Raw genomic sequence first — 24,633 nt, forward strand, 5'->3', positions numbered from 1 at the left:
CCGAACGATGCCGAGTCGCTCCAGGGTAGCGAACGCCGCTTTTGCCACCGCCAGCTTCGTCGGCTCGAGGCGGCGTGCCCGGGCGTAGACCGGTGGCCCGACGGTGGGGATGTGATGGGCCACCCCGTGCTTGACGGCCCCCGCCGAGAAGGTGGGCCGCGTGAGGGCCGGGAAGCCGGCGAGGAGGCGGGTGAATGCGTCCGCTGCCGGAAGCGTACAGACCAACGTGGCCGGAACCGAATCGTTCGGCAAGCCGCTTGGCAAGCCGCTCGTTGAGCTGGGCAACGCACATGCGAGCGAGCTGAACGTCTCGGCCTGGACAAGCCGTCTGCGCTTGACGTCGACCAGGAGCCCATTAGCGCACCGGAAGTCCGCGCCAAGCAGTGCCATGGGCACATCGGCGGTGACGAACGTCCATCGGAAAACCTGCCCTCCAAACCGCAGAGAGAGGCAGCGTTTTCCGTACGTACGGATGGGCGTCCCGTTCGCGGCAAGCAGCGCGGGGCCCCCACCCGCGGCGTGCTTGTCTGACGTGCCGGCGGGAATGACACTCACCTGTGCTCCCGTGTCGCACAGGTAACGGCGCCCGGAGAAGGTGTCCGTTATGAACAGCAGGCTGCTCGAACGGCCGGCGCTCATCGCCACAATTGAGCGCCGGCCCGGGCGTTTCCCGACCCGTTGAAGGAGCACGGCGGATGACACCGCCGAGCTTCGTGGCCGAACTTGGCGTGGAACCAGCACCAGGTGGTGGAGCTGGAGGAGCGCGGCTGGCTCCGCCAGGCCGGTGGAGTCGATGGGTTTCCCCGCGGTGGCGGTTTTCGCCGCGGCGGTGGGCGGGGCGTGGCGGCGTTCACGAGGTGCGTATCAGCATGCTGCTGAACTTCAGCGTGCTGTAGAAGATGATGCTGTGGAACAGCAGCGTCGAAGGCCGTGACGGCCACGCCAACGCTCGCCCGCGTGTCCGAAGCGGCGAAGTACTTGTCCGCCTCGGCCGCCAATGCTCGGGGTTCCGTTGGCCGGGACCGGGCTAACGCGAGGCGAACCTGCGCTGGAAGTTGGCGACGGAAAAGCGCCCGGAATAGCGAACCGGGGGCTTCGTCGCCCAACAGTGACAGCATATGGTCCATTCGGACCGACGGGCGCGTCTCACCGAGCTCGGGGAGATCCAGGAGGCGGTCGGCCCGTGCGTCGTCCGTGAGGCTGAACGTGGCTAGGAGTAGCCGCTTGAGTGCCTCGTACTTGTGGCCGTCCGGTGGGTGGCGAAGGACGGACACAACTCGAGCGGCCGTGCCGGGCCCGAGGGAGGCGACGACGTGGCAGTAGCGCGTGTCATCGCCGGTGAGGTGCCGAAGCTGAAATTGGGCTTCGGCCTGGACGAACCAGACTTCGGCCTGAGCCTCCCAAAATTCCGGAAGTTTGACGAAGGCGGCCATGGTGATGGCGTCGCGTGTGGAAGGATCGCTCCGGCAGATCCAACGTCGAGGGTCAACAGTAAAGCGCGGCGTTACGCGCGCTGCTTGTGAGCAAGGAGGAAGCGGACAAGCGGTAACATATAAACGTCTTTATTGTAAGACTACACTGTAACACTGAACTCCTCCGGGCTGGTCGCCCGGTGTATATCATGAGGCCACGCCTACCCCTCGGGCGTGGCCACCGCCCACTTGGTGCGTGGAATGATGTCACCACGCCAGTGGGCTTTTGTGTCCGCCACAACAGTATTCTAAAGGCATTACTTCCGGGTTATTTTCACTGATACCGGAGGTGACGTCCATATAGTTTAAACGGGAGTTCAATATCAAAGCGAAGCGCAAAACCCTTTATATAAGGGATCGTTTCTCTGTATGCAGGTTTTGTCCATCATGTCTGCCACAGGGTCTAAGGCGCCAAATTGGGCTCTTTTTCCTGCCTTGCCTGCCGCGCCTCATCAAAAATTGGGCTAATCTGCTCTATCAAGGAACGTCACTCTTTCAATTTCAAGATGCTTTGCAGTGCACTCACTCATACATTCGTCACTGTCTTGGTGAAAACAACCGGAGCATATTTTCGAAGTGGAACCGAGCACGATGACGTCACGATGATTGGATCATGTGATTGGGCCAGGGTTCGTTATTGTTGTCAAATGATGCAACTATTATAATCGTTCGTATTAATTAATATATGCTTTCTCACAATGTTATCATTGCTTTTGTCATTTATTTTGTAATTAGAATGTCATGTCGTGGAAGCACGTATTAATCTGCTTGTCTGCTCTATCTATGCCACTGATTTTCTATACACCTCAACATGACGCACATTTAATAACATGGAAATTTCCTCAGGATTATTTGTAATTAATTAGTCTAATCAACTCAGATCATGACGATGATTTTGGTGTATCAAATTCCACATCAGAACGCTCCAGAACAACTCCCCAAAAACACATGTCAAACACACACACACACACCCAAGAATAGAGGGGAAGAACAGAGGTGTGCCTGACAAACGATCGAAATGATTGGTAACTCGGAGAAATTATCTAAATGACGAAATTATCAACGCTTTTTTCAGCTCAGAAAGAACGAGCGAAACACTCTTTGGGTGCTGTATAAACGAGAACGAGCGAAACACTTTGGGTGCTGTATAAGCGAGACCGAGCGAAACACTTTGGGTGCTGTATAAACGAGACCGAGCGAAACACTTTGGGTAGTGTATAAACGAGAACGAGCGAAACACTCTTTGGGTGCTGTATAAACGAGAACGAGCGAAACACTCTTTGGGTGGTGTATAAACGAGAACGAGCGAAACACTCTTTGGGTGGTGTATAAACGAGAACGAGCGAAACACTCTTTGGGTGGTGTATAAATGAGAACGAGCGAAACACTCTGGGTGGTGTATAAATGAGAACGAGCGAAACACTCTTTGGGTGGTGTATAAACGAGAACGAGCGAAACACTTTGGGTGCTGTATAAACGAGAACGAGCGAAACACTTTGGGTGCTGTATAAACGAGAACGAGCGAAACACTCTTTGGGTGGTGTATAAATGAGAACGAGCGAAACACTCTTTGGGTGATGTATAAACGAGAATGAGCGAAACACTCTTTGGGTGCTATATAAACGAGAACGAGCGAAACACTCTTTGGGTGGTGTATAAATGAGAACGAGCGAAACACTCTTTGGGTGGTGTATAAACGAGAACGAGCGAAACAAACAATTAATGTTAAAGAGCATATCCCTACCTTAACGTATGAGCACCTTGTTCTATTTTTGTGAAAACCCCAAAATTAAGTGTTTTTAAAATGAAAAGCGTCCTCAGGCGATTCTGAGCACTGGGCGCAGAAACATTGGGCGCCTTTTGGTCCAATTGTCCGCGCCTTGTTGTGTCCTGCCGATCCTTGGGGATATTTTCGTTGGCAACCCTGCGCCTGCCACATCCCACAACCCCCCTCCCGGCCGCCCTACAACCCTGCAACCCAACGCAAATCCTCGAGAATCAATAAAACACAACAGGGAATCAATATCTTCAGACACTTTGAGAACAGAACGTGTGCAGGTGTCTAAGATCAATTACAACCTTCTTTTCATGTGTGCTGACGGTCATGCCGAAACCCTCGATACCGAATAACGGGTAAATAAATAAAATAAAAATAAAGTTTATTCTTAATTTATATTTAACTGACAGTTCTGACACTGACAGGCTCAGATATCATAATAGTTTGAATGTCGATCGTACGACTTTTGGCAGGAATGATCCCCAGATTTATTTGCCTGAGAAGATTCCCCGGTAGCGTTTTAGTGTAACTACGGTAATCGGAACTCGGAAGCGGTGACCTGAGACGGACACATGGCCGTGGCGTGTCGTAGCCGCGGCCACTCGGATCGGCCTTTTCGGCCTACTGCCACTGCGGGCCACTCGGTGCTCGTTTGTGTGTACCTCGCCATTTGGACCTGCACCTCTGGGGAATGCGTTGCATCCGACAGGAACTCTACTTCTAGCGGTGAGCGAGTGTGTGTACGTGTTGGTGTCTATTGACATTGTTTGTGTGCACATACGTGTGTTGCGGTGTGTGTGCGTGTACATGCGTTGATGTGTACATAGGTTGTTGTGTGCGTGTGTTGGTGTGTGTGTACGTGTGTTGTGTGTGTGTGTGTGTACGTGTGTTGTGTGTGTGTGTGTGTTGCCGTTGATGTGTGTGTACGTGTGGTGTGTGTGTGTACGGGTGTTGGTGTGTGTATGTATGTGTTGGTGTGTGTATGTATGTGTTGGTGTGTGTGTACGTGTGTTGGTGTGTGTATGTATGTGTTGGTGTGTGTATGTATGTGTTGGTGTGTGTGTACGTGTGTTGGTGTGTGTATGTATGTGTTTTCGTGTGTGTATGTATGTGTTTTCGTGTGTTGGTGTGTGTGTACGTGTGTTGGTGTCTGTGTACGTGTGTTGGTGTGTGTATGTATGTGTTGGTGTGTGTGTGTTGGTGTGTGTATGTATGTGTTGGTGTGTGTACGTGTATGTTGGTGTGTGTGTGTGTACGTGTGTTGGTGTGTGTATGTATGTGTGTTGGTGTGTGTATGTATTTGTGTTGGTGTGTGTATGTATTTGTGTTGGTGTGTGTGTATGTGTGTTGGTGTGTGTATGTATGTGTGTTGGTGTGTGTATGTATGTGTGTTGATGTGTGTATGTGTGTTGGTGTGTGTACGTGTGTTGGTGTGTTTGTGTATGTGTGTTGGTGTGTGTATGTATGTGTGTTTGTGTGTGTATGTATGTGTGTTGGTGTGTGTATGTATGTGTGTTGGTGTGTGTGTACGTGTGTTGGTATGTATGTGTAATATATCACGCACAAGACATGTGTACACAACATACCACTGTACAACATGTCACATATAACATGTGTGTATACAATACATGTGCACAATATGTGAATACACTTCGGGGCAAACAAAAATGAGGCAAGTCAATTGTTTAACATTTTTTGTCATAACTATTTTACCATGCATTAAAAAAACCACCAAACCGCCAGAACATGCAGAAATAACTACAAATGAGTATGGAATAGCATGTCTCTTAGCTTTCTTTAAATAATCCAGTTTCTTTGGCCAAACTTTCACAAAGCTTCTTGCAAAGAGAAATGTCAATATTGTCCCCTTCATGTTTGACAGCTTCTCAAAGTTTGCAAACTTTGACTTTTTTGCAAACTTTGCAAACTTTGCAAACTTTCACTGTAGAATTTGCAAACTTTCTTCCAATAAGTTTGTGCTGAATATAGGCCCAATGATTCTCTGTTGGGTTCAAATCGGGACTCTGACCAGGCCAGAACATAAGTTTCAGGGACTTTTTCTCCCACCACTTTTGGTGGCTTTTGCAGTATGGGCAGGACCATTATCTTGTTGAAAAATGACTTCTTTGCTTTTCTCTTCAGGAAATAACTTTTAGAAGCTGTGAAGTAATCCTTTCTCCAATATTTCTGGTATTCCTTGGCAGAAAATATTGGAGAAATGTGGCCTGGTGTTGGCTTAGCGGTTAGGGTGCCGGCTTGGGATCCTAGGATCCTGGGTTCGAATCCCGGTCGATCGCCGAATTAACGCCAGGGGGGTTGACTCAGCCCGTCATCCTTCCGAGGTCGGCAAATTGAGTACCAGCTAACTGGTAATTCCCTGTGTGTCACAAGAGGCGACTAACAGGCGTGCTGGCAGGAAGAGCATCCGGCCATAAAACATTGCTTCAAAAAGAGGGCCACGGTGGCCGAAGAAGCTGGTGGACAGGTTGTGTGTTACAGGTTTCGGACAGGTTTCGGTTGGCCGAAAAAGGCCAACCCCTGCTCTGCGGGCAAAAATGGCCTCTAAAGGTGTTTTTTATTTATTTATTTATTTTTCCTTGGTAGTAATCGACTGTTTACACTTCATCAGCTCACCCACACCAAGGCAACGTTCTGGGGGCGTCACTGCAAAGCTGAAATCCTGATTTATCACTCCGCAGAACTCTGAAGCCAGTCTGAATCACATTTCCCATCTTCGGCAAAAAAGTGCAATCTGTCCTGAATGTTTTTCTTTGATAATGGAGGCTTCTTAGCACATCTTCTTGAGGCAAAAGCAGCATCAGTCAACGTTTAGCCTACATGCTGACCCCAGAAATCATTCGCTTTTGTGACCACCGTATTGCAACTGCATAATATCCTTACATGTTGTCAATAAATATATTTCAATAAATCTGTGAAACTCGTCAAGAGCATCGTGTGCACAAAAGAGAGAAATATGAAAAAAAATCCGGACGAAAATCGAGTTATTTTGTGTTGAATATTATCCAATCACAGCGCGTGCCTTGTGCACAATCCCCGTTGCAACTCTTCCAGTAACCAATGACGCGTCTTGTTACATTTACGTGACACTGCACAACATGGCGACCTCCATGTCGTCTGTCGTCCGAGGCCGTTGATTGTGAAGGAAAATCTTCGACATTTTGCTCTGTGCACACAGTCGACACACATGGGAAAGTTCTTTCTTTCTCCAAGAAAAGCTTATAAAATTTCAAAGAGTGTTCCGTGCTTTGGAAAGAATTAGATGTGAGGCCAGAAAGTAAGATCGCCGTGCAAACACTAAACAGACATCCTCAAATTCGATCGGGTCAGTGCAGGCGTCGAACAACACCTGGGCCTGGGAGGGCGACCGGAATCAAGTGAAGATGGAAGCGGAAACACTGCAAGGTAGGATTTGTGATTCGGAACTATCCACATGTTTTCATGATTGTCTTCATCTACTACGAAGCCCAATAAATAAATACGACACTTTACGTTTTGTATCCCAGAGTAGACCAGAAAATCGCAATATAGAATCACATTTAATCAAAATCATCCGGCCACAACTTTTTGAGATTTCCTGCTATGTATCGTTTTGGCCCTATTTCCCAATGGTGAAGAAACACTTTTTAAAATTCCAGTAGCCGAATCCGGATCTTCACCAGAATCGAATCTATTTGTCCTTGTTTTAGACACCCAACCGGTCCACCATGTTTTGTCCAAATCTGTCCACAACCTTTTGAGAAATCCTGCTTTGTATCGTTTTTGGCCCCATCTCCCAATGGTGAAGAATCGCTTTTAAAAATTCCAGTAGCCGAATCCGGATCTTCACCAAAATCGAATCATTTTGTCCTTGTCACATACGCTACATCTCTGCCAAATTTCGTCCGAATCCGTCTTCAACTTTTTGAGATATTTTCTTCGCAAACAAACAGACAAACAGACAGACAGACAGACAGGGTGAAAACATAACCTCCATCCACCTTTGGTGGCGGTGGTAATTAATGGTTTACATGTATGTACTATTAGTTAACTTTGGTGGCAGAGGTAATTAATGGTTTACATGTATGTACTATTAGTTAACTTTGGTGGCAGAGGTAATTAATGGTTTACATGTATGTACTATTAGTTAACTTTTTTTTTTCTTTTTTCTTTTTTTTTTGTATACAAGATCGAGGCTCGTGAAAGAGCGAACATTAATCACACAGAAAGACAAACCGACACATAAAACATATAACATCGGGAGCGGTAGACAAGATGGGGAGAGAGGGGGAAGGACACAAACACAACATTTGAGAGCAGGGACCGAGAGACATGGAGACATCGAGAGATCTGTGGGAGGGAGAGGGCTTTGGGGGGGGAGGCATGGGAAGGGGGCGGTGGGAGAGGTATAAAACATATGGACACTGCCAGGACTTCCAGGAAAGAAGTTGGAATTTCAAACAAGGTGGATCTGGGATGAATTAGCGGGGGTAGAAAAGATCAAGGTTTTGGATGGGGGAAGATAAGAGATGGTGGTGAACAGCTGTTTTAAAGACCTGGAGGGAGGAGTGGGATTGAAGGGAGTGGGAGTGAGGGAGTTTGTTCCAGAGGCGGGAGAAAAGAGGAATGAAGGAGTGAAGGTGAGCAGAGAGCCGAGATTTCGGCAGTTTAACCATCAGAGGGTTGCTGGCAGATCTTGTGCGACCTGTAGGAATATTTGCGGGATAGAGCCCAGAGAGAGCTGGGGGGGCAAGGCCGGAGAGGAGTCGGTAGAAGACAGAAAGACCACCTACATGCCTGCGGTGAGTGAGTGAAAGGCCCTCGGAGTTATCTTCATCGCGGGAGATTCCAATGATTCTGAAAGCTTTGGATTCACCAGCGTGAAGCCGAGCAAGGTGTGAGGCAGGAGCACCAGCCCAGAGGGGGGAACAGTATTCCATTGTTAGTTAACTTAATGGTTTACATGTATGCACTATTAGTTAACTTTGGTGGCAGAGGTAATTAATGGTTTACATGTATGTACTATTAGTTAACTTTGGTGGCAGAGGTAATTAATGGTTTACATGTATGTACTATTAGTTAACTGTGATGTATTGATTGTAAATGTAAAAACAAAATACTTTTTACTGTATGGGAGCACTTTTCATATAATTTTGATAAAATTTACCCTCTGAAACAGAAAGACCTATTGTTATTATTTGTTTGTGTTTGTTTTGTTTTTTTGCCCTTGTAATCTACTTACTGAGGGATATTTAACAGTGTTTAGGGGCGAATCGCTCTTTAGCTCAAATCTATTTACTTTTACACTGAACTGGTAACCTTTTTTAGTTTCATTTGTTTGAAGCTACATGTTTAAAGTATAAGAATTTCTTCAAATCAGCAGTACCAGAAGATGTTTCCATTTGATTGCTCATAGGTCAATACGTACGTTTTTTTTTTTTTGTTTGTTTTAAATAAGTGGAAGACAGGTCACAAACTTGATGTAATATTCAATAGTTTGAATTCTGGATATATATGAATTGTAATTAGGGCAAATATTACTACTGGTTTGAGTATTATTTTCCTCAAAGTGTTTGAAGCTACAGTTTAACCAATACATGTACATCGTGTATTTCTGCAATTAGCAGTGACAAAAGCTGTTACTAGCATTCTCACTGATACATAGGTTTATTCCTTTTGTCACGAGTTGTTTTTTTGTAGTAATGCTTGTACATGTGTTGTACTGCCTTTACATTTCGTTGCAATTATACATTTTAAGTTTCTCGTCTTACAAAATCAAGTTTAATTTAATGTGGGTCGGATAGGTTAATACAAAATAGAGCTACAGTGTCTGGTATCAGTCAGCAAGTAATGGAGTTTTTATTTTGTCCCATGATCTAATGCAGTTTCTTTGTTAAATGTTTTTTTTCAATGCTCTATTGCCTCCTGATAGATCAGGTAATTACACAAGTAAATATCCCTTGCAGGCATACATGATCATCCCTCTGATCATCATCGTGTACACTTGTAAATAAACTAAATAAACTTCTAAACTAAACTTTATGAACTTCTGAGCATTTCTAACTTGTCGAAGCCAAAGTTAAAACACATCGATATTCTGAAAAACAATGAAATGTCACATGTGGTAGGGGAGAAGACCCTTCAATTCGTAAATTATATTTTTCGTATAATCATATTTCAAGACGGTGGAATGCTGGGAAAAATCTCCACTACATGTATGTTGTAATGAATTTAACATTAACTTTAATAGAGCAGATTGTGATCTGCTCTATTAGATCAGAGCAGATCCCAGTGTGTACCCTGGTCAGAATAGGTACACCGTATCCCTGCGTGTCGTAAGAGACGACTAAGAGGGTTGGCGTCAGGAAGGGCATCCGGCCATAAAAACATTGCCTCAAAAAGAGAACCATGACAATTACAACTATATATGGGCAGGGTGCAGCCCGAAGTGGAGATCGGTTTCTGAGGTTTGGGACATGGAATGTAGGGACAATGACAGGGAGATCAGGAGAAGTGGTGGAAGTATTGGTCAGAAGAAGAGTGGACATATGTTGTGTGCAAGAGAGAAGATGGAAGGGAAGTGGTGTGAGAATGGTGAAGGGTAGGCAGGGACAGAAAGTTTGTGCGGAAAGGGTGCCCGGAGGGCGTGAATGGTGCTGGTGTCCTGTTTTCTGAGGAGTTTGTAGACAGTGTGGTGAGTGTGACTAGAGTGAGTGATAGGTTGATGATGGTGAAAATGATGATTGGAAAGCTCTTGGTGAACGTCATCTCGGGATATGCTCCGCAGGTTGGTCGAAGCAATGAAGAGAAGGACAAGTTCTGGTGTGCGATAGAGAAGCTGATGGAAAACGTGAAAGATGAGGAAGTTGTTGTGGTGGGAGGAGACCTGAATGGACATGTGGGAAGGAGTATGGATGGTTTTGAGGGAGTTCATGGGGGTTACGGATATGGTGTGAGAAATGGAGAAGGTGAAAGGATTTTGGAGTTTGCTGATGGAGCTGAATTGTTGATTTGTAATACTCAGTTCCAGAAAGAGGTTAATAAGCTTGTTACATACACGTCAGGTGGGTCGACGACAACCGTTGACGACCTGATGGTGCATAGGCGAGATAGGGGGCACCTCCGGGACACAAAGGTGATCCCGGGGGAGGAGGCTGTTTCACAGCACCACTTGGTTGTCTGCGACATAAGGGTGAAAGGTGCGAGGAGAGCGCGGCGGGTGAAGTACCAACCAAGAATGAAGGTGTGGAGGTTGAAAGAGGTGACAGTAAGGGAGGCATTAAAAGAGAGGCTGAGTAGGGTAGAGGATGATGTGGTTGAGCTTGAAAGTGGTTGGATGTCAATGAAAGCTAGTCTGTTGGGAGCCATTGGTGAGGTATGTGGATGGACAAAAGGACCACCGAGGCACTCGGAAACATGGTGGTGGGATGATGAAGTTGGAAAGAAGATTGACGAGAAGAGGAAGAAGTTCAAGGAGTGGCAGAAGGCGAAGGGTACGGGAGCAGAAACAGCAGAGCATGAAAGTTATAAGGCAGCCAGGAAGGCTGCAAAGAAAGAGGTAGCAAAGGCGCAGGAGGCATGTAGGAAAATGTTCGGAGAACGCTTGGATTCGGAAGAGGGTCAGAAAGCAGTATTCAGGATTGCAAAGCACATAGCGAAAGAGAGGTGTGATGTGATGGGGGTGAGTTGCTTGAAGGATGAAGTGGGACAAATCGTTGTCGACCCAGATGGAATTAAAGGAAGATGGAAAAGATGTATGGAAATGCTGTTGAATACAGAGAATGAATGGGATGGCAACATAGAGAGTAACCCAGTTTTAGGACCGGCAGAGAAGATAACTGAGAAGGAAGTTGAGGAAGCGATAAAAGCAATGAAGAGTGGAAAAGCGGGAGGGCCGACGGGAGTTGTGGGAGATATGTTGAAGGCAGCAGGAAGTTGGGGTGTGAAGAGAATGACAGAGATCTGTAATCTGGTGGTGAAAGAAGGCCGCATTCCAGTGGATTGGGAACTGAGTACCCTCGTCCCTCTATACAAGGGGAAAGGTGACCCTCTGGAGTGTGGCTCGTACCGAGTGATAAAGTTATTGGAGCATGGAATGAAGGTATTGGAAAGGGTGTTGGAGAGGAGGATAAGGAAGAAAGTGAAGATCGACGAAATGCAGTTTGGATTTATGCCAGGAAGAGGAACGACAGATGCGCTTTTCATTGTGAGGCAGTTGCGTGAGAAGTACATGGAGAAGAGGAAGAAGTTGTTTTTTGGGTTTGTTGATCTGGAGAAAGCATTCGATAGGGTTCCACGCAAAGTATTGACATGGGCATTGAGGAAGTTAGGAGTGGAGGAATGGTTGATCAGAGTAGTGATGGCAATGTACAAAAGAGCGCGCATAGCTGTAAGGACGAAGGACGGGAACAGTGGTGAGTTTGAGGTGAAGGTGGGAGTGCATGAGGGGTCGGTACTAAGTCCACTACTATTTGTAGCTGTGATGGAGGTGCTGGCTCAGAACGTAAAGGAGGGTTTACCGTGGGAGTTGTTGTATGCAGATGATCTGCTGTTAATTGCGGAAAGTATGGATGGACTGAAGGAAAAGATGAACAAGTGGAAGGAATGTATGGAGACAAAAGGTCTGAAGGTGAATATCGGAAAGACGAAGGTGATGGCAAGTGGTAAAGCATGTGGTGAGGTGGAAAGAACTGGGAAGTGGCCGTGTGCTGTGTGCAGGAGGGGTGTCGGAGTGAACTCCATTCAATGTACAATGTGCGCTGAGTGGGTTCATCAAAAATGTAGTGGTCTGAGAGGGTCATTTACCAGTGTGGCAGCGACATTCAAATGTAAGGTGTGCACAGAGGGAGCTGCAGATGGAGGAAATGTTGAGTTGGATCTTGGAGACGGCGTGAAGCTGGAAGGTGTGAAAACATTTTGCTACCTTGGAGACATGCTGAATGGAGAAGGTGGATCAGACTCGGCAACGGTTGCTCGAGTGAGATGTGCATGGAAGAAGTTTCGGGAACTGAGTGGCGTGCTGATGAGGAGGAGAGTGTCGCTGAAGCTGAAGGGAAAGGTGTATGCTGCATGTGTGAGAAGTGTTATGATTTATGGGAGCGAGACATGGGTCATGAACGTAGAGCAGCAACGAAGGCTGGAAAGGGTGGAAATGCGAATGGTTCGATGGATGTGCAGAGTATCGTTGAGAGAGAGGAAGACAAATGATGAATTGCGAAAGATGATGGGAATATTGCCTGTGATTGATGCTGTGAAGAGGAACAGGTTGAGATGGTTTGGTCATGTGTTGAGGAAGGATGAAAGTGACTGGTTGAGAAGAGTGATGGAAATTAATGTAGAAGGAAGTAGAGGACGGGGAAGACCGAGAAAGACTTGGCTAAAGATGGTGGAAGAAGAAATGCGGGCAAGGGGGTTAACAAGGAGAGATGCAGAAAATAGGGCAAAATGGAGAAGATTGTCATGGGGACCGTAAGGCTAACCCCCGCTCTAGCAGGGAAAATGGCCTTAAAATGCATGTTGTTGTTGTTGTTGTTTAATAGAGCAGATTACCCCCAATACGTCAGTGATCACATCTACAGGAACACCACTAGATTGGCTTTTAAATATAAAAAAATTGGACAAGGAAAAAAATTGTGGGGGATTAGTGTTTTATGTTCTCACTGCTTAACCCAAAATCATGACTACTAAAGCATCCCTCGGATAGGATGTAAAGCAATATGTCTTCTTAGATCATAGACAATTTGCTTGCGATAATATATTTGAGGTTTCATACTCAGTTTGTACTTCATTTGAGCAGTAATTCCTTGAAACAGTAATTCCTAATTATTGTACATGCCCTCTATGGGACACAAGAGGGTGACAAACAAAAATTATGAAATTTAAAATTATGAATAATAATGAATGTGCAAGTTTTATCCTTGACGACTTTGTGTGCTTATTAGTCCCCTACCGGTGTACACCGGAGGGGACTATAGGTTTGCACTCCGTCCCTCCGTCTGTCAGTCTGTCAGTCCGTCACGCAAAGAACAGTTTTCCGGACTTTTTTTCTAAACGCTTAATGCTAATGATTTCAAACTTGGTACATGGTTTCCTCATGATAAGTTACAGATCAAGTTCGAACTTCACGACGTTTCGATCATTTTTGACAAAGTTATGGCACTTTGAACTTTGGTAATTTCCCCAACAGTTTTCCGGATGACAGACTGCCGGAAGGGGACATGTATTGAAGCGCAATACTCAGAATGCTTGTTGATTCTATTTTTATTTGCCTGTCATCCAAATTTCATGTAGTTGCCAGTTGGTGGTTGAAAATTTCAAGAAATAGAGCTCTTACTGCTTATTGCGTTGCACTCTACTTCTTGTGATGGTCCTTCTGGAAACGGTCTTGTTTTCAGCAGTTCTGATCTCCTCTGACAGTTTCCGCAGGCTTTTCTTTCTTTCCTGGAGAACTAAGAATTTCAGTCGCCTGTCATCTTTACTTGTAGTGACTCTAGGCCTGCCACATCCCTTCTTCCTTGCAGTGGAACTAGTTTTCTTGAATTGCAGACCTATTCTCTTTATGATAAGCAGAGACATAGGGAAGTTCTCCTTCTTCAGGTGCTTGTGGATTTCAGAATATGTCTTGCTTGCTTGACGAAGACAAGAAATTTGATTTTTAATATCCCCATCAGCATGGAACTTCTCTTTCTCTGGAGGCATTTCTAAATTGCAACACAAAAAACATAACCTACACTAACTGTACAAGTCATAAATTAGAGCAATTTAGGCACTACAATGCACGAACCAGTCAAAATACATGACAACACCGTAAAAATGCATTGCAGATCTTCAAAAGTATTGATCTAATTGCAATTAAATAAAATAAATTAAATGAATGAATTAATTGATTACTTCATTATTAATTTAATTAAAGTATTGATCACCATTGCAGATCTAACAGTAAAATATTTTTTGCTTTTTTTGTGACAGAACAACTCAAAACAGTCTTATCTTCTTTTTATGTGTAAAATTTTGATCTATTTTGTCTTACCTGAGATATTGGCTTTAAAGATGAAAGGTGAAAATTTCGTAATTTTCATTTTTTTTTAGAACAAAACTTCTTAAAACATGAATTGTTTCATAAAAATTGCTTTAAAACATGTGGAGGGCTTTTAGCTACTGTAACACGAGTAATCAATTTAAACCCTGTTCAATACCCGGTCCCTCAACAACAAATGCCTCATCCTGAACGACTACATCCTGGAAAATAAACTGGACTTTCTCTGTCTCACTGAGACCTGGCAACAACCACTGGACTACTACACGCTCAACCTCACCACACCCAATGGATATTCTTACATCAATAAACCACGCTCGGAGGGCCGAGGTGGTGGAATTGCCGTTATTCACCGACAAGACATCAAGACCAACCTCATCTCCATCTCATCTGCTCCATCATTTGAACACCTGGCTTTTAAACTCTCTGGTCACACACAGTCAGTCATGGCTGTTGTCTACCGCCCTCCCAAACCACACCCATCATTCCTGTCTGACTTCTCCTACTTTCTGACCCAGCTATGTTCCCTCTCCCCCTCAATCCTCCTCCTTGGTGATTTCAATATCCACATGGACTCCACTGACTCCACGCTAACCACTGACTTCACTGATTTACTCACCTGCTTTAACCTCACTCAACATGTCAACTTTCCTACCCATAACCGTGGTCACATTTTGGACCTTGTCTGCTCTACTGGACTAATTTTGCACCATCTCTCTGGCTCCGACCTCACTCTCTCTGACCACCTAGCCATCACTCTGACCATCAACATCCCCACCCCAGCACCAAGGCATTATCGCACTATCAACTTCCGTAAGCTAAACGCTTTTTCACCTGCCTCATTCTCATCGACCCTCTCTGAAAAAATGTCCACTTCTCCCTTCGTTGACCTCCACACCCCTTCTGACCTCACTGACTACTACAACCACACTCTCTCTTCCTGCCTTGACCAAATTGCGCCTATAAAAACCAAAACAGTTTCTTTCACCCATTCTGCTCCCTGGTTTACCCCTGAGCTCCGCCTAATGAAAACTCGTGCTCGCCAACTTGAAAGACTCCGCAATAAAACAGGTCTCACAGTTCACTCCCAGGCCTACAAGGACCACATACAACACTATAAAGATGCCCTCTCCCGCGCCCGCTCCGCCTACTACTCTCAAATTATCCACTCTGGCTCCGGAAACCCAAAAGCACTCTTCTCTACAATAAACAAACTCCTCAGCCCCCTGAACACCACCACCCAGTCATTCACAATAGACAACTGCATCTCCTTCCTTTCATTCTTCCAACGCAAAATTGAAAACATCTACAACAGCTTGACCACCGCCGCACCCGCTCCCCCTCAAACCACCTGCCCCCCCTTATCCTGCCATCCCCTGTCTCAATTCTCCCCAGTCTCCCCTACTGACCTCTCTGAACTCCTCATCGGAATGAAAACTGCCACCTGCACTCTTGACCCCATCCCCTCCAGCTTTGTCAAGGCCTCCCTTCCTGCTCTTTCTCCACTTATCATTGCAACAATAAACTCCTCCCTGTCTACAGGCATCGTCCCACCATCCCTCAAAATTGCTGCTGTTACCCCCATTCTGAAAAAACCTGGACTAAACCCTGACACCCTAAATAACTTCAGACCCATCTCCAACCTACCCTTTCTGTCAAAGGTTTTGGAACGCGCTGTAGCCACTCAACTCAAGCATCACCTCTCTGCCAATAACCTGTATGAAACATTCCAATCCGGATTCCGGTCCAACCACAGTACTGAAACTGCTCTCCTCAAAATCACCAACGACCTTCTCCTCTCCTCTGATGCTGGCAACCTCAACATTCTCATCCTCCTCGACCTCAGCGCTGCCTTTGACACCATCGATCACACCATCCTCCTCACCCGACTTGAAACCACCTTTAACATTACCGGCACTGCCCTCTCTTGGATTAAATCATACCTCTCTGACAGACGTCAGTTCATCTCCATCAATAACTGCAAATCCCCCACTGCTCCCCTCCCCCAAGGTGTCCCCCAAGGTTCAGTTCTTGGCCCCCTCCTCTTTATCCTTTACCTGTCCCCCCTCGGTCACTTAATCCGCCGTCATGGTCTCCAATTCCACTGCTTCGCCGATGACATCCAGCTTTTCATCTCCACCAAGTCCATCTCCACCGCCACCCACTCTATCCTGACAAACTGCATCACTGAAATAAAATCCTGGCTTCAAATCAACTTCCTCAAACTTAACTGTGATAAATCTGAAATAATCATCATTGGCCCAAAAACGCTCACCAAGTCCACCCATAACTTTGCCCTCAACATCGACGGTTTCCCAGTGTCCACCTCCCCTCACATCCGGAATCTTGGCATCATCTTTGACCAAACCCTCTCCTTCGACAAATACACTAAACAGATCACAAAGACAGCCTTCTTCCACCTGAAAAACATCGCCCGTCTCCGTCCATCCCTCTCCTCTGTGGCTGCAGAAACCCTCATCCACGCCTTCATCACTTCCCGTCTGGACTACTGCAATAGCCTCCTTTATGGTTCACCCTCAACAATCACCAATAAACTCCAATACATTCAGAACTCCGCTGCCCGTCTACTCACCCATTCCCGGACCCGTGACCACATCACCCCCGTCCTTTACAAGCTTCACTGGCTCCCCATCTCCCAGAGAATCCAGTACAAAATCCTCCTCTTGACCTACAAAGCCCTCCATAACCTGGCCCCATCCTACCTGGCTGACCTCCTCTCCAGACACACTCCCACCCGCAACCTCCGCTCTGCTGGTACCAACCTCCTGACCCCCCCCATCCGGACCAAATTTAGATCCTGGGGGGACAGGGCCTTCTCCATCGCTGCTCCCACCCTCTGGAACTCGCTACCTCACACCATCAGAGACTCCTCCTCACTCACCACATTCAAAACATCACTCAAGACCCACCTGTTCAACACTGCATTCAACATTTAACCCACAGCATCTAACCCCTGACTATCTCCTCTCCTTCTCCCTCCTTTGTGCTTTGAATATTTCCCTATTGATTCTTCTTTTTTTGCAATTGTCTTTATGTTTTGCTATGCGTTATGTTTTGCACTCTGTCAAAGCGTCTTTGGGCTTCCTGAAAAGCGCTATATAAAATAAATGCATTATTATTATTATTATTATTAAACTCGTATATGTACTGCGCATCTATGGCTCTAGATTTGAAAAAACCAGGTTGCCTCATTTTTTTGCCCCAGAGTGTATATCACACATAACAAAACAACATGCAAAAGCAAAACCAAAGCCAAATGTGTATAAACCGTAATCGTGCATGTGTACGTGCAAATCATGACCCATGCACATGTCTGTGCATATGCGCATGCATGCGTGCATCATCACCAACGGTCCTCATCTTTCTCAGGCCCTCCTTCCACTCGGGTCCGCCAAATCTCAGGACCCCTACTACTCTGGGTCTGCCAAATCTCCAGGCCCTCCCCTTCCTCATGGGTCCGCCAAATCTCAGGTCCCCCTTCACTCAGGTCTGCCAAATCTCAGGTCCTCTACCACTCTGGGTCTGCCAAATCTCAGGCCCCCCCTTCTACTCGTGTCCACCAAATGTAAGGCCCCCCCTTTCCACTCGGGTCCACCAAATCTCAGACCCCCCTCCCAGTGCACGCATGGTGTATGCTCCTCGATGGGTAAAGTCGGTAAAACCCATCAAGCCATGGGCGCCTCCCCTTCTCCCCACCAAAGCCACCCATTAAGTTCTTGTATTTGCACATTACTGGATTTCACAGAGATCGGTTCCCTGCAGGCATAACTTGACTTGAAACGAGTCGCCAAATCCTGGGCCCTTGCTCACAGCGAACATTTTTCAGTATTTAGAAAAAAAAAGTTGGATTTTTTTTTATCGCTCTGGTCTGGTGGATATGTGCTAAAATTTAGCCAAATTGTGCACTTTATGATAAAAGCATGAAAGTGTATTGTGTTGGTGTGTGTACATGTGCACAAACTGAATTTATTTACAATTAGAAAGTGAAATTGCTTTCGCGATGAAGCAAATATTTAAAAAACCAAGAGTTAAAACGAGCATCGCCATTCTTTATTCTTTCAGACCGTAAAACGCTGCATTCACCCGCAGAACCTGTGGCTTTGGCTGGTGGTTCAGGATGTGGGGTTCGGGTTTCATTTGGCATTTGTTGCCAGTTTAGAGTTGTAAGTGTAGATCTGTAAGTGTAGATCTGTAAGTGTAGATATGTAAGTGTAGATATGTAAGTTTAGATTTGTAAGTGTGGATTTGTAAGTGTTGATCTGTAAGTAGACCTGTAAATTTAGATATGTAAGTTTAGATCTGTAAGTGTGGATTTGTAAGTGTAGATATTTATGTTTAGATCTACAAGTGTATATATGTAAGTTTTGATCTATCTGTAAGTGTGGATCTGTAATTATATTTTTGTAAGTTTAGATTTGTAAGTGTAGATCTGTAAGTGTGGATTTGTAAGGTTAGATTTGTACATGTAGACCTGTAACTTTAGATCTTAATTTTAGGTTTCTAAGTGTGGATCTGTAATTATAGATTTGTAAGTTTAGAAGATGCAAGTGTAGATCTAAGTGTGGATTTGTAGGTTTAGATTTGTAAGTGTAGACCTGTAAGTTTATATTTGTAAGTTTAGATTTGTAAGTTTGGATTTGTAAGTGTAAAATTGTAACATTAATAAGATTTGTAAGTTTAGTTTTGTAAGTGTAGATTTAATGCTGTCGTGGTGAATGAACATATCACCGTTTCCAATTTGTTGATTTATTATCAATTCCTTCTTTTGAATGGTTTAAGCCTCCTCTCAACAGATAAATTTAAGCTTATTTATTTTGATTTAACGCATATTTATATAACTCATCTGATGCAAGAGCAAGAAACAGTTGAACATTTATAAATCAAGTGAATTCCATCGTTGTACATCTCCAATGGAACCTGAGCAGCTTATACACCGTCTCGGAACATGTTACGTTTCTCCCATGGACGATATGCTTTTGTTTTCCCCCCTGCCCCCCTTTTTTCATTCAATGACAACATATATTAATTTCTCGGTAAATACTCCAACATGGTATGAATGATTTGCAAAATTAGTTCCTTAAAACTGGTGTAAAGGTTTGAAAATAAGGTTTCATCTCCATATTCCATAGAGAAATATATATATATTTTTAGAGGCGTTTCCTCATGTTTCCCTTGCAGAAGGGTCGCCTTGGCAACCATACCTCCTGAAGGTATCTCAAGCCCTGCGAGAATACAAACCATGTACACAGGCTAACTGCAGCTGCCATCGCAGGTTTGCCTCTTCCATCTGTTTTCCAGCGCTGAATCATATTTTATGTATAATTTCTTCACCCTGGTGCGAGTGAATTTTTTGATTCATTGTAATTGTTGACGATGCTGATCAATGGGTTTTCTTTTATATGATGCATGGAGTTTTTTTTGAGGATTGAAAGTCTCTTGTTCAAAAATTAACACTCTCCAATGATTTCCATTTCTTAATTTCAATTCAGGCTGGCAGGAGGGCCTGGAGGTACACACACTCACCTCTAAGCCGTCTAGCCTGGCTTTGTATCCTGACCCAGCTATAAACTGTCATTCTGGTGTTTCACAGGCAGGGTGGTCCATCGCCATTCCTCGGATGGACGTTACACTGGACGTCCCGTCTGTCGGTATTGGTGGATGTGACGTTGAAGATTCCATGGTGTCCTTCGTGAAGAGAAGGCGAGCTATCGCCGGCACACTGAGCAAATTACCATTTCCTGCCCCAACTAATGCTGAGAAGGCAATGGCAAACCTTCCAGTATAAGCCTTGCCAAGAAACTGCTTCGGCAGTACTGAACCTGCCTTCATGCAGAAGATGAATTTCAACTGAAGGTGATGTTTTGTAAACTAAATCTGCACACGTTGTCCTATTATAACCCCTGTAGTAAAACAGCAGCTGGTCAGCGGCAACCATAGTGCAAAACACAGGCTTACAGGGTTCTGCAGGAGTTCATGAACATGGTGTACACATTTTGTCTAAAGCTGAAAATATACCTGCAGGTATTTTAAAGCCTGCTTGTGGCATTCCTGGTGCCTTATCTGGAAATTAAATCAACTGTGTAGTGTGTACCTGTTAATCATCCAAATCCAAGTGATGAAGCTGAAGCACGGGACCTTTTTCTTACACACCGCAGACAGGTCGGTGGCCTCTCTGTTTCCTGCCTCCTCTCTCTATCTCTCCAGACTTGCTCTCTCTGCTCTGTAAGCCCCCCAACCCTTCCCAACTCTTCCAGGATGCAGGCATTCTCCCAGGGTTTGTTAAACCTCGAAGTTCTCGGCTAAATACACACCTCTCTTTTGTTCCTCGCTTCACTCGTTTGAGGAAATTCCTTACTGAGGTTGCTTGATCTACCCCACCCTTCCCACCAGAGTTTCAAGGAGGTGGTACACCACCACCTCATATCATCCCCCATCCTTACCCACAATTATTTTTGTTTATCCCAATTGACCCTGCATAATCTACTGCTCTTACATGTTACTGTGTTTCGTCTTCTCCTCTTTCTCCTCCTTTCCTGTTTGTTCGTCCCTTTGGTTATTGTGCCCAACTGTTACAACACTGCCCTCACCTCCAGTTCATTTGGTGTTCTTCCAGGCACCTTAATATTGCTAGAGTAAAACGCACCTTTAAGGAACTCCTCGTGCATTGTTATCAGATGTGATGATCTTATCATACTAAAATATGCAATTTGGTGTTTCTCTGTCTGCAATACATTCGGTCGTTACTTATCCAATCTCAGCCAAACTTGACAGGAGGACTAAAGGTCACACAATGAAGGTTCTAGTAAATTAATTTCCCCCCTCCCCTGGTTTTTCTCAAGGGGGTTTTCTCTGCCAAAATTAATACTAATAATATCTCCCCCTCCCCAAGGGGTTTCTCTTCCTTGAACAAACACCATGTTAACATGTATAAATGGACTATCGTGCCGTTTCGTGGGAGCAATGACTCCTACCAGAAGTAAAAATATTATAATCCACAAACATGTAATGGTTTTATTACCGTTTGAAACAGTCGCTATTGTTGTTTAACACAAAACTGCAAGGGAGGAAACCCGGGGTGTGTTTCGTTCCTAAGCAGCTCGTGAGAGCTTGTCAAGCCTGTCGTTCCTTATCAGCGGTTTTGAATGGAGTGCTTGCTTGAGTGCTTAAGCCACAGTTACTAAGCAGCTAGCTTTCTTGCTCGACAAGAAACCTGGTAAATTAACATCCCTCCCCCCCCCCACAACCCCCCCCTGCCCCATTCCGTCCCACCTGTGGTTTTCCATACTTTTTCCCATACCGTTTAACATATTCAAATAAAACTAGGTACATGGCTTTATTATGATAAGTTACAGAACAGGTTTGAGTTTTGGGGCGTTTCATTGATTTTTCACGGAGTTATGCCCTTTTTGCTTGAATCAAGAACATTCATTGGGACCGGTAGGGGACATGTATTGCAAAGCAATTATCCCTCTTGTTACATTAAGGACAATCTGTAAAAAGCGCCCCCATCACCTTATTCATCGTCACTATCCTTGGCAGGCCCATATATATTTGTCTGTTTCCATCAATAACACAAGATCAATCCTTACACGTTACCGCAACTTGTGCATGCATGCTTCATGTGAACAAAGTAGCCGGGTCCATCTTACTATGATGTGTGCATGCCTCATGTGAACAAAGTAGCCGGGTCCATCTTACTATGATGTGTGCAAAGGGAGAGAGAGTTTAAGAAATAAGAACATGGGAAAGGAAAGGTAAATGGGTCAAAAGTTTGGATCGAGATCGCAATGAGGGGCAGAGGGAAATCAGAATTGTAGACAATATAAGTAAAAAATAAGGGAGGAGAGAAGGATTTCAGGGGCTTATTGGGTTTGAGTGCAGGTATAGGTGTGGGCGCAGTTAAAAATGTTGCCATTTCTCCATACGGAATAATAATTATCCAACCCCTCGTTTGATTCATTTTTTCTTTGTTCAAAAGAAAGATTTACTTGTTTTCGAAGCAGTGATCTGCTTGCCTCTGTTTTTATTGTTTCCCCATGACAGAGTTCTTAATGCAAACTTGGCACCCTTCCGTAAGGGAATTTCCCGAGATGCCGTGCAGGAGGCAGTGAAACGAGGTGTGGGAACTCACTACCAGATCCTCAGTCACCGCCTTTATCGGCAGAATGATTGCATGTTCCCTGCCAGGTAAGCTGAGCACTTTCTTCATGATGGGGTTTGGAATGATTATGGTTCTTCTTCTTTTGTATGTAGCACAGGCTACTGTGTAGCATCATTGGTTGGGGACGGGGTGGGGGGGGGGGGGGGGCATGGTCCTGATGATGATGCTGCGCCCCCTGCTGGTTATGATCATGGTTTATTGTTGTGTCATTTTAAACCGAGTGATATTCCTTGTTGGCCTCTCACTGAAGATACGAGGGATCATTTGTACCTGGAAACTGTTGAGACTTTGATTTAAGCATCATATGTATATCACATGTACAAAAATCCTGGAATTTACTCCTGTCTCCCCCTAACTTTCTTCTCTTCTTTCTCACAAATTACTTTTGCCTTTATTTCCCCTCCACTCCTTTCTTCTGTATGTCAATGGCTTTTAAATTTCAGCATTTGTTCACATGTCCATAATGAACCCCCATGGAAATGCTAAAAACGTTAAACAACTGAATGCATGTTTTGGGTCTGCAGGTGCAGTGGTGTGGAACATTTCATACTGCAGATCATCTCGGAGTTACCAGACATGGAGATGATTATTAACGTCAGGGATTATCCTCAGGTTACCAGTTGGATGCCGCTGCAACCTATTTTCTCTTTCAGCAAGGTAACTGTCATAATTCACCCCATTTGCTCATTTTCAAAAAGGCTGCCATTTATACTGAAGTAATGTCGTGTCCAGCAATCTGTTGATACTGACCACTGGACGGATGTACCGAACTGGCTGTTACTCCCTTGGACTGCATCAATTCATAGCGGATTCTCACGCGCGGGAATCGCAAGAAGCACACGAGATCCTTGGCTTTGATTTAATGGGGTTTATTCCCCTCCACAAATAACAGGGGAGAATAGAACGCGACGGTGGGGAACGATGGCGGGTTGGGAGATCGGAAAGGGGGAACACGGAATCGCAATAAATAAATAAATAAATTGTTCTTTACAAGGAAACTAAATAAATTTAGGGCGCCACAAACCAGACTCCAGCATGGATGGGGAGGGAAACGAGAACAGAGTGATGCCTTAGCCCTGGTGTTCGTCGACGAAGGAAGCGACAAAATAGTCCACAGACAAGAACAGGAGCAGGATGATGAACAGGCAAGGAAGGACAACGAACCAGGCACATGAAACAGGAACACGAGCGGGAATCAGGGGGGGAAGACGAAACAGGGAGATGAGCAGGAGTCGAACCACACCGGATGGCGAGCACCAACCATTTTCTCTCAGGAGTGACATCAACTGTCTGAGGTCTCTCATCTATCGCGAGACCATTCAAACTCCTTCCCTCTGTCTTTCCTTTCATGAATCCCCTTCTAAAGCTTCTTCTCTCTCTTTCCCAAGGTCGCACCAGTGCCTCACTAGGAGTGCACAGATGCTTTCACGTACAGGTCCTTATTTATTGAATGATGCACATTTAAACAGGACAATTCTTAAGCGAACATTTCTCTTGGTATATTGGTTGGTCTTGTGTGCTATTACTTGCCGGAAAAGATTCCGGCAAGTATGGTCATCGATTGGTTTGTCTGTATGTCTGTCTGTCTGTCTGTTTGCAGTACTACGTCTACACCGTTGCACGTAGAATCGCCAAACTTTGCACACGTATTTGTCTTGCCCTGGAATAGACTGTGCCCAATTGATGACGTCATCGGTCATGTGGTTTGGCCGCCATCTTGGAAAAACCGAAAAAAATTGCACCTTTGTATCTCCGAAAGTGCTGAATACAAATAAATGGAGACATGACTCATTGTAAAGAACCTTCCATGGGGAATAAAATATGTTAATGATGATGTCATCGGTCACGTGCTTCGGCCGCCATCTTTGAAAAACCGAAAAACTTTGCACTTCTATATCTCTGAAAGTGCTGAATAGAAAAAATTGAGACATGGCTCATTGTAAAGAACTCTCCATGGGGAATAAAATATGTTAATGATGATGTCATAGGTGCCTCCATTATGACGTCATAATTCGACAAATACAAAACTTCATCCGATCAAGATGCAATTTCTTGAGCGCCATGTCGGCATAAACTGGTGGAGAAAGAAAATAATGATAACGTCATCGGTCACGTGGTTCGGCCGCCATCTTGGAAAAACGGAAAAACTTTAGACCTCTATATCTCTGAA

General features: G+C 45.0%; 1 protein-coding gene across 2 annotated transcripts in view; it reads left to right on the plus strand.

Annotated features, from left to right (window-relative positions):
* The first annotated feature begins 3,327 nt into the window (after nt 1–3,327).
* The window catches only part of POGLUT1 (protein O-glucosyltransferase 1), a 78,245-nt gene continuing 56,939 nt past the window's right edge, over nt 3,328–24,633 (plus strand). The window contains exons 1-4 of one of the 2 annotated variants that reach the window (XM_068099858.2): nt 3,328–3,975; nt 19,481–19,574; nt 22,346–22,489; nt 22,988–23,120. In XM_068099858.2, coding sequence (XP_067955959.2) covers nt 3,822–3,975; nt 19,481–19,574; nt 22,346–22,489; nt 22,988–23,120 — 525 coding nt within the window. In that variant the 5' untranslated portion in view covers nt 3,328–3,821. The remainder of the gene's footprint in view (nt 3,976–19,480; nt 19,575–22,345; nt 22,490–22,987; nt 23,121–24,633) is intronic. The other variant, XM_068099859.2, reaches the window with a different exon arrangement.

Source organism: Myxine glutinosa, chromosome 4 (genome assembly GCF_964187855.1).
Source record: "Myxine glutinosa chromosome 4, kmMyxGlut1.1, whole genome shotgun sequence".
Taxonomy (NCBI): Eukaryota; Metazoa; Chordata; class Myxini; order Myxiniformes; family Myxinidae; genus Myxine; species Myxine glutinosa.